General features: G+C 37.6%; 2 protein-coding genes across 4 annotated transcripts in view; both read right to left on the bottom strand.

Annotated features, from left to right (window-relative positions):
- The window catches only part of LOC125660377 (shootin-1-like), a 20,682-nt gene that overhangs the window by 1,278 nt on the left and 9,160 nt on the right, over positions 1-10,244 (bottom strand). For all 3 annotated transcript variants that reach the window (XM_056152797.1, XM_056152798.1, XM_056152799.1), the window contains 5 exons: positions 10,074-10,194; positions 4,070-4,386; positions 3,695-3,744; positions 1,076-1,177; positions 1-858 (listed from right to left, as the gene is read on the bottom strand). The exon at positions 1-858 is cut by the window's left edge and continues 1,278 nt beyond it. In XM_056152797.1, coding sequence (XP_056008772.1) covers positions 657-858; positions 1,076-1,177; positions 3,695-3,744; positions 4,070-4,386; positions 10,074-10,194 — 792 coding nt within the window. In that variant the 3' untranslated portion in view covers positions 1-656. The remainder of the gene's footprint in view (positions 859-1,075; positions 1,178-3,694; positions 3,745-4,069; positions 4,387-10,073; positions 10,195-10,244) is intronic.
- LOC125661784 (leucine-rich repeat-containing protein 15-like) overlaps positions 1-10,244 on the bottom strand; it is a 140,308-nt gene that overhangs the window by 121,225 nt on the left and 8,839 nt on the right. The gene's annotated exons all lie outside the window — the stretch shown is intronic.

Raw genomic sequence — 10,244 nt, 5'->3', positions numbered from 1 at the left:
ATACCAAAGGCAGAAGCATCGCAAATACAGATTTATACAAAAATGAACACACACACACACATATATAAAAAAATATATATACACACACACGTTTCTGTAAACCTTGATATACAGGTTTAATTGCTTTTATGGACACAAATACACCTCAGGTTTGACTGCCTGTACAGATAAATTCTATAACAATGTATCACACTAGACTGTGGACATAAAAATCACACCAGAATGAAACAACCAGTCCTATAGTAACAGCAAAATTTAATCCATCAAGAATTGTGTGAAATCTGCACTATCTCGTTGTATATGTTCTAGATGTTGGAAAAGTTCTAAGTAATGAGGGAGATCCACGCAGACCTGTACAACCAATGACTGCAGGGTGGTGGTGTATTGTAGAACATTGAGTGGAGCCACATACAATCGCACACAATACTGTCTAACAGAAGCCAGATCGTTACACTTACTTCTCTAATGAGCCTCAGACAGTTAATGGCACATAGAGATGTTTTTAAAAAATTGTTCTCTCAACACTTGAATAAAATGACAATACATAGAAAATGCTGATTGGTACTGTATACACTCATGCATGCATGCACTCTCTTCTCTCTCTCTCTCTCTCTCTCTCTCTCTCTCTCTCTCTCTCTCAGTTGACAGTTAAGTTTTCACTGAGGAGAAAATCCAGAGGGACTGCAAGGATCACTGGTTGGACTTCGGGGAGCGGATCCTGGGGACAAAACGTTACGGAACTTTTCATGTAGACTGTTGATCCAGTATCTGTAGATAGAATCTGCTGGGGTGACAGGAGTCGCAGTAGGGTTGTCCTTGAGGGAGGGACGTGGCTTTACAGGGGTACCACCGGGGGATCTATAAAATCAACAAGACCAAAAAAATATTAGTTGTGTTAGTAGTCCAACTATAAATCAAATACTGTTGGTAGATGGCGCTTTAATCATAATTTTCTGAAGATGTATTTAGAATTGCAAGTTTTGTATCAAATCTGTTCCCCAAATTGCAAATTTACTCATTAAGAGATTTCTGGGTGTGGTTCTGTAACCCCTCGTATTTTCTTCTGTACACTTACTTTTCACTGGCTGTTGTTTTAAGGCGTTTCATTGGATTATAAGAGAGCAGTTCTTGATGAAGGCTGCTCAGAGAGCCAATCGAAGCTAAGGAGGATGTAGAACTAAAATAAAATTTAGTTAATAGTATCATATATACTAATTTATAAAGGTCACATTTTTGGAAGTTAAAATCTAGCCAAATACTATCTGATTTACAGAATGATTGCTTCCTACTGCTGAAGGAATTTATTTATATTATTCAATTTTAATACTCAATGAACATGTATTAGAGAAAGACTAAATATAATGCATTTATTATGATAAAATATAGGTATATAGTTTATATCTTGGTTTACATGTGCTTGTCTGTGTATTGGTGTTTGTTTACATGTGCTTGTCTGTGTATTGCTATGTTTGTTTACATGTGCTTGTCTGTGTATTGCTATGTTTGTTTACATGTGCTTGTCTGTGTATTGCTATGTTTGTTTACATGTGTTTGTCTGTGTATTGCTATGTTTGTTTACATGTGCTTGTCTGTGTATTGCTATGTTTGTTTACATGTGCTTGTCCGTGTATTGCTATGTTTGTTTACATGTGCTTGTCTGTGTATTGACATGTTTGTTTACATGTGTTTGTCTGTGTATTGCTGTTTGTTTACATGTGCTTGTCTGTGTATTGCTATGTTTGTTTACATGTGCTTGTCCGTGTATTGACATGTTTGTTTACATGTGCTTGTCTGTGTATTGCTATGTTTGTTTACATGTGCTTGTCTGTGTATTGACATGTTTGTTTACATGTGCTTGTCTGTGTATTGCTATGTTTGTTTACATGTGCTTGTCCGTGTATTGCTATGTTTGTTTACATGTGCTTGTCTGTGTATTGACATGTTTGTTTACATGTGCTTGTCTGTGTATTGACATGTTTGTTTACATGTGCTTGTCTGTGTATTGCTATGTTTGTTTACATGTGCTTGTCTGTGTATTGCTATGTTTGTTTACATGTGCTTGTCTGTGTATTGACATGTTTGTTTACATGTGCTTGTCCGTGTATTGCTATGTTTGTTTACATGTGCTTGTCCGTGTATTGCTATGTTTGTTTACATGTGCTTGTCTGTGTATTGACATGTTTGTTTACATGTGCTTGTCTGTGTATTGACATGTTTGTTTACATGTGCTTGTCCGTGTATTGCTATGTTTGTTTACATGTGCTTGTCTGTGTATTGCTGTTTGTTTACATGTGCTTGTCCGTGTATTGCCTTGTTTGTTTACATGTGCTTGTCTGTGTATTGACATGTTTGTTTACATGTGCTTGTCCGTGTATTGCTATGTTTGTTTACATGTGCTTGTCTGTGTATTGCTATGTTTGTTTACATGTGCTTGTCCGTGTATTGCTATGTTTGTTTACATGTGTTTGTCTGTGTATTGCTATGTTTATTTACATGTGCTTGTCTGTGTATTGCTGTTTATTTACATGTGCTTGTCTGTGTATTGCTGTTTGTTTACATGTGCTTGTCTGTGTATTGCTATGTTTGTTTACATGTGTTTGTCTGTGTATTGACATGTTTGTTTACATGTGCTTGTCTGTGTATTGCTATGTTTGTTTACATGTGCTTGTCCGTGTATTGCTATGTTTGTTTACATGTGCTTGTCTGTGTATTGCCTTGTTTGTTTACATGTGCTTGTCTGTGTATTGCTATGTTTGTTTACATGTGCTTGTCTGTGTATTGCTATGTTTGTTTACATGTGCTTGTCCGTGTATTGACATGTTTGTTTACATGTGCTTGTCCGTGTATTGACATGTTTGTTTACATGTGCTTGTCTGTGTATTGCTATGTTTGTTTACATGTGCTTGTCTGTGTATTGCTGTTTGTTTACATGTGCTTGTCTGTGTATTGCTGTTTGTTTACATGTGCTTGTCTGTGTATTGCTGTTTGTTTACATGTGCTTGTCCGTGTATTGACATGTTTGTTTACATGTGTTTGTCCGTGTATTGACATGTTTGTTTACATGTGCTTGTCCGTGTATTGACATGTTTGTTTACATGTGCTTGTCTGTGTATTGCTATGTTTGTTTACATGTGCTTGTCTGTGTATTGCTGTTTGTTTACATGTGCATTGAACTGGGAATGCTGAATGTCATTTACAAATTTGTTTGTAACATATTTTTTATGCTAATGGAATCAAATGATCAGTTATTGATTTTATTGTTTTAGAGCAAAACCCAAAGGGTCAAAACTGTAGGCAGGACCGCAGAAGTTCTGAACAGCCATAAATAGTTTTAGCATCTAATAAGGTCAAAGACATGGTCTCAATATGTATAACATTTTAAACCTATATACAGTGAAAACTGCCTAATTCGATACCAGAATGCATTTTATTTCACTGGGCATTCCAACCCTTATTTTCAGTCTCAATTTCATGTTTTCATTATGGTTTTTTTGGGGGTTTTGTTTTTTATTTTACAGTTTATTCTGACACAAAAAATTGTCTCCCAGTACATGCCGGATTAAAAAGGTTTCTGTGTATCTATTTTTCTTCTGATAATTTAATACATACATTACAAAATAATTTCTTTGATACATGTATTTGCAATAATCATGGTAGAATAGGTGATAATTCACACTAGACTGCATATGCTCACCCCAGTTCATTTGCAGGTTCCAACTTCTTCGCGCTCTGTGGAGTATTGAGCTAAAATTAGATTGTAAGATAAGTAAACAGACAAATTTGAAGTGCATTAAATGTCGGAATCATACCAAAATACTTCAGTCCTGAAATTCATCTGTATGTAGGGTATTGAAAGTCATGTGGTTAATTTGAAGTTTTGAAATAAATGGGGGAAATTTGCCCCTATTTAATTTTTGCCTATTCAAAACTGCACCAATTCAACAAAATCTGCATAACTATCAAGGTAAGATAGGTCTAGGGAAAATTTAAAATGTGACAAAATGGCTTTACAATGAAAATTACAGGGGCGAAAATTTCCTTTTACATATGATAGAGTATGTAGTTTTACCAGAACATTCACATCTTTCAGTGGGGTGCCTTGACTATCCCTGCCCTCACCACTAGGCCTCTTCATGGGTCGACTCTTCTGTTGGACTGGAGTGAATGATGGGGGCGGTGGGGGTGGTGGGGGAGGGGGAGGGGGTACAGCTTGGCTGGAGTCTGTCTCTCTGTCCTTCCTCTGACACGTTACTGTCTTTCTGCTGCGAGCAGGACTTCCTTTCTTACTGGGTTGTTTCCCTTTGGTCTTTGGTGAACCTGTGCTTGATGATTTGGAAACTTGCTCCTTTTCTGCCAAGCGTTTGGATCTTCTTTTTCCTCTAGATTCTAGAATTCCCAAGAAAAAGTAAACACTGCTATATCATGTGTTGAGTTTTAGCAGAATTTTTTTTTAACTATATGAATCGGCATGACACAAATGTGCCTGCCTGCATTAAAGTCAAATGTATGAAATCCATCGAAGTATAGCATTGAATGTGGTATTCAGATTGTATGTTACATGTATTTAGTACAATGAAGAACTCAACAACAATCCGTTATATGTTTTAACAGCCATAAAGTAAATACATTAATTTTTCCATGTTAAAGGTGCACAACTCCATCAAAAATCAATGAAATGGAACAAACTCAAACTTGATCCGTAACTCATCAATATACATCTGCATACAAAAAGCAGTTCAATATCTCAGGACGTTTAGAAAAAAAAATCTGGAAAAATGGTCGCAACAGTAATTTTTTCTAAGTTAAAGGGACACAACTCCATCAAAAATCAACGAATGAACCGGAACCAAACTCAAATTCGATCTGTAACTGCATACAAAAAAATCAATTCAATATCACAAAGTGTTTAGAAAAAAAGTCCGGAAAACTGGATGTCGCAGATGGACGGAAGGACAGACAAGGGTAAAACTATATGCCTGACCACTTTATAGTGGGGACATAAAAAGTCAGGTCAGAAATGGAAGTGTAATTTGTGCAAAAAGTAATGAAACATCCATTTCATTAAGTTTACCAGTAAATTGGTAAACTCTACCTCTGGTCAATTAGGAGTTCGACACATACAATGTATCTAAGTATTGACCTAAACTACATTCTAAGGCCCTGTTCATTCTGAGGTCCAGCTTTAGTCCCCAGATATTCATACACTGACCTAGATTGTAGTCAGAAGCCCTGGTTATTCTGGTGGACAGCTCCACCCCAGACAGGGGCTTCTGCTTAAAGACTGACCTAGATTGTAGTCGAAAGACTGACCTAAATTGTAGTCAAAAGACTGACCTAGATTGTGTAAAGTTCCTTCTATTTGACATTATTGGCCATTGTGGTTCATCGCTGTATATAAGTTCGTTTTGGTTATTAGTTGTATCCGCAGGAAGCGGAATTGGAACTCTTGTGTGCGTGGAGGATTCCGATATTGGCGGGCCGCGAGTAGATAGCTCTGGACAGTAACCCATCACGTTTTGGTGAGTTATATCAACTTTCATGGTAGCAGACCCACGGAAAAGCCGAAAGGAAAATGGCAAGTAATAGTTTTAAGAATCCGCCGTCATTCGACCCGAAATTAATGACGTATGAAACGTGGAAAAATGAAATTGAAGTTTGGAAACTTGTAACAGATCTTGATGCTAATAAGCACGCCCTCGCCGTTTCTTTGTCGTTGAAAGGAAATGCAAGAGATGTTGCCATGGAAATAACGGCCGCCGATCTTGCAAAAGAAACGGGAATGGAAACATTGATAGCAAGTTTGGATAAAGTTTTCAAACGAGATGATAAAGATAAGGCATATGAAGCTTACAAAAACTTCGACTCATATCACAAACCTGATGAAATGTCTATGTCAGATTATATAATGGAGTTTGACAAACGTTACAACAAAGCTAAGAAATATGAGATGACACTGCCTGATGCTGTGTTAGCGTTTAAATTGTTAGACAATGCTGGACTATCAACTAAGGACAAACAGTTGGCTCTTACGGTATCAAGTGATCTTAAATATGCCGCCATGAAATCTGCCCTGCAACGCATATTTGGAGAAAGTCACAGTGCTTGTGCCACTGACACACCAAGCATTACCATCAAACAAGAACCAGTGTTTTATACACAGCAAAGGCGCTTCAACCGTAAACCGGACACTAAACTAACAGGCACCAACCCCATAAACAAATTTGGTAAAAGAACCAAGTGTGCTGTTTGTCAAAGTGTTTTCCACTGGGCGAAAGACTGTCCTGATAAAACCAGTTCAGCAAAAATCACTGAAAGTGAGTCAGATATCATTGAAAACTGCAATGTAACACTTTTCACGAAAGAGCAACCTTCAGCTAATGAAATCTTTGTACTAGAATCTGCAGGATCTGCGATTATAGACACAGCATGTACAAGAACCGTGTGCGGAGAGAAATGGTTTGAACACTTTGTAAAGGTAGCAAATGATAATGACATTCAAACTTTCCCTAGTAACCGGGCCTTCAAGTTTGGAGATGGAAAAGTTGTCAACTCATTTTGTAGAGCGATCATTCCTGCTGAATTTGGAAAAACACTGTGTAAAATAGAGATAGAAGTGGTAAAAGCTGACATTCCTCTATTGCTGAGTAAATCTTCGCTTAAGAAAGCAGGTACTGTCTTGGACTTAAAAAACGATAAAGTTACAATGTTTGGCAGCCCAGTATGCTTAGAATGCACGTCAAGCGGTCATTATTGTGTCAATATTCTCAAAGCCAATGACAAAACTTGTGAAAATGAACTTGAGTTTACTGAAATGACACAAAAGGAGAAGATAAAAGCTCTTGACAAGCTACACAAGCAATTCGGACATGCGTCTGTCAATCATCTGAGCAAACTTTTGATAAATGCAGGAACAAGTGATCAAGAAACTATTGAGCTATTGCGTTCAGTGTGCGAAAAATGTGAAATCTGTATTATCAATAAGAAACCAGTACCGAGACCAGCTGTAGGACTGCCATTAGCCACTCAATTTAATGAAACTGTAGCCGTTGATTTACATGAACTTGAACATGGCATTTATTACCTCCACATTATCGATGAGTTTACTAGATTCAGTGCAGGAAGCATTATGAGGTCAAAGCGTTCTTCTGAGTTTGTAAAAAAGTTCTTAGAATCATGGATTGCAGTTCATGGAGCCCCCAAGAGACTGTATAGCGATAATGGTGGGGAATTTAACAATGATGAAGTGCGTGATATGGCTGAAAATTTTGATATAGAAGTAAAAACGACAGCAGGATATAGCCCATGGAGCAATGGTTTACTTGAACGGCATAACCAAACACTCACTGAAATTTTGATGAAGATTAAAGCAGATAACCGATGTGACTGGGAAACTGCATTAAACTGGGCTTTAATGGCCAAGAATGCTTTGGACAATGTTCATGGATACAGTTCATATCAGTTGGTTTATGGCAGAAACCCTAATCTTCCGAGTGTACTAACAAGCAAACCTCCTGCGTTAGAGGGGACAACAATGAGTGTTGTTGTTGGACGACATATTGAGGCATTACACTCTGCTCGTTCTGCTTCCACTAAGAGTGAGTGCTCAGAAAGGATCAAGAGAGCTTTCAGAAAACAAACACGCCCAAGTGGTATACGATATCATACAGGAGACAAGGTATACTACAAGAGGAATGAAAGTAATGAATGCAAAGGCCCTGGGGTGGTTATTGGTCAAGATGGAGCTGTTATTTTTATTAGACATGGAGGAATATTAGTTAGAGTTCATCAATGTAGACTGAAAAAGACGTCGCAAATGGAAGATAAAATTGTCAAAGTTACCAATAATAACAAGTTAGCGGCGAATACAACTATAAGTACATGTAGTGAAAAAGACCCTACTTACATATATGATAGTGATTCAGAGGCTGAACCAATAGACAATAGGGACAATGATAATGAAAATATCAACGAAGAGGCAACTGGAAATGATGAGCCTGAAAGGTTTAAACTTAAGGACGTTAAAGTGGGTCAGACATTAGGATATCATAATGTGGAAAATGGAGAACATTGTGTTGCTAAGGTCACTGGTCGTGCAGGAAAATTGACAGGTAATAACAAGCACTGGTTTAACCTGGAATATATGGAACCAGAAAGTCTAAAAGGAGCAGAAATTTCAGTTGATTTGAGCAAAGTTGAACCGCTTGAAAACATAAATGACAATTCAAAATCAGATCATGATAATGATACTGCCTTAGTATTGGAGAATATTTCCTTCAAGGATGCAAAAATGAAAGAGCTTGAGTCATGGAAGAGAAATGGTGTATATGTTGAACATAAAAACATTGGGCAGAAATGTATTTCGACAAGATGGATATGTAATCTTAAGGACACACCCGATGGTACAATACACAAGGCAAGATTGGTGGCTCGAGGATTTGAGGAAATTGACAAAGAAAATCTGCCGAAAGATTCACCAACATGTGGTTCAGACTCTCTCAGACTTGTGCTAGCAGTCTTGGCTCAGAGACAATGGCAAACACATACAATGGACATAAAAACTGCATTTTTACAAGGGGCTGAGATAGAAAGAGAAATTTTTGTAAAGCCACCTCCTGAGGCTAATTGTAAGGACGTTGTTTGGAAGCTTCGTAAATGTGTGTATGGTTTGTCAGATGCCTCCCTTAGCTGGTACAATAGAGTAAAAGAAGTGCTTGAACAATGTAATGTACATGTATCAAAGGTTGACCCAGCTGTATTCTTTTGGAGAAATAAAACTGGATTAGTAGATGGGGTGCTTGCTTGTCACGTGGACGACTTTTTATGGGGCGGAACTCTAGAATTTGAGAGGGAAGTAATAAACAAAATTCGTTCAACTTTTTATGTTGGAAGAGAGGACCAAGAAGAAAATGGTTCATTTCCGTTTGTTGGAATCGAAATTTCAAAGTGTGGAATGTAGACAAGCTGATAAGTCAGCACCAATTAATACTATTGAGAAGGAACAACTTCAGTCAAAAATAGGACAAATATTGTGGATGGCAAGACAATCTCGTCCAGATGTAATATTTGAAGCATCATATCTAGCTTCTAGTTTAAAAACTGCAACTGTACAAACACTGATTGATGCTAACAAAGTAATCAAAAACTTAAAGTCAGAAAATGTGTCACTTAAATTTCAATATTTAGGACCAAATGACAATGTAAAACTTTTGATGTTCAGTGACTCGTCTCTGGGAAATTTGCCTGATGGTGGGACCCAAGGAGGTCACTTTATAGCACTTGTCGGCGAAAATGGTATTATCTCACCACTCACATGGACATCAAAAAGAACAAGAAGAATAGTGCGTAGTACTTTAGCGGCAGAAACATTTGCAATGGTAGATGGAAATGATAATGCAATTTATCTGGCATCTTTATACACTGAACTTATGACCGAAAAAGCAAATCCGATCAGCCTACAAATTATTTGCATCACTGACTGTCATTCTTTATTAGATGCTATTATGTCCACCAAACAAACAAATGAAAAACGATTGAGGCTTGAAATAAGTGGCATCAAGGAACTGATAAACAACTCCCAAATTGTGGCCGTCAAATGGATAGAAACAAAAAGCCAACTTGCAGATTGCTTAACTAAAAAGGGAGCCTCACCCTTGAACCTGCTTAGAGCACTAGAGACAGGTGCTTGGCGGGATCAGTGCTTGAAAATGTAAACAGAGAAAAAGGAACCGTGTAGATATGTACAGTATATTTTGAATGACACTATTTTACTTTAAAAAGAAAGAAGGGGAATTTGTTAAGTTCCTTCTATTCAATAAGTTCGTTTTGGTTATTAGTTGTATCCGCAGGAAGAGGAATTGGAACTCTTGTGTGCGCGGAGTATTCTGATATTGGCGGGCCGCGAGTAGATAGCTCTGGACAGTAACCCATCACGTTTTGGTGAGTTATATCAACTTTCAGATTGTAGTCAAAAGATTGACCTAGATTGTAGTCAAAAGACTGGCCCAGATTGTAGTCAAAAGACTGACCTAAATTGTAGTCAAAAGACTGACCTAGATTGTAGTCAAAAGACTGACCTAGATTGTAGTCAAAAGCCCTGGTCATTCCTCTGGTGAGGTTCTCCATTCTCTGTTGGCACTCCTTGTCTGTTACAAAGGAGACATTTTCTTCTCCTTTAACCAATGTCAACAGTTTTACCTGCCAAATAAAACAATGTTTAATACATGTAACTCAATACATGTCCAATG

The sequence above is a fragment of the Ostrea edulis genome, chromosome 1 (assembly GCF_947568905.1).
Source record: "Ostrea edulis chromosome 1, xbOstEdul1.1, whole genome shotgun sequence".
Classification (NCBI taxonomy): domain Eukaryota; kingdom Metazoa; phylum Mollusca; class Bivalvia; order Ostreida; family Ostreidae; genus Ostrea; species Ostrea edulis.
This window is presented reverse-complemented; position numbering and strand designations above follow the sequence as displayed.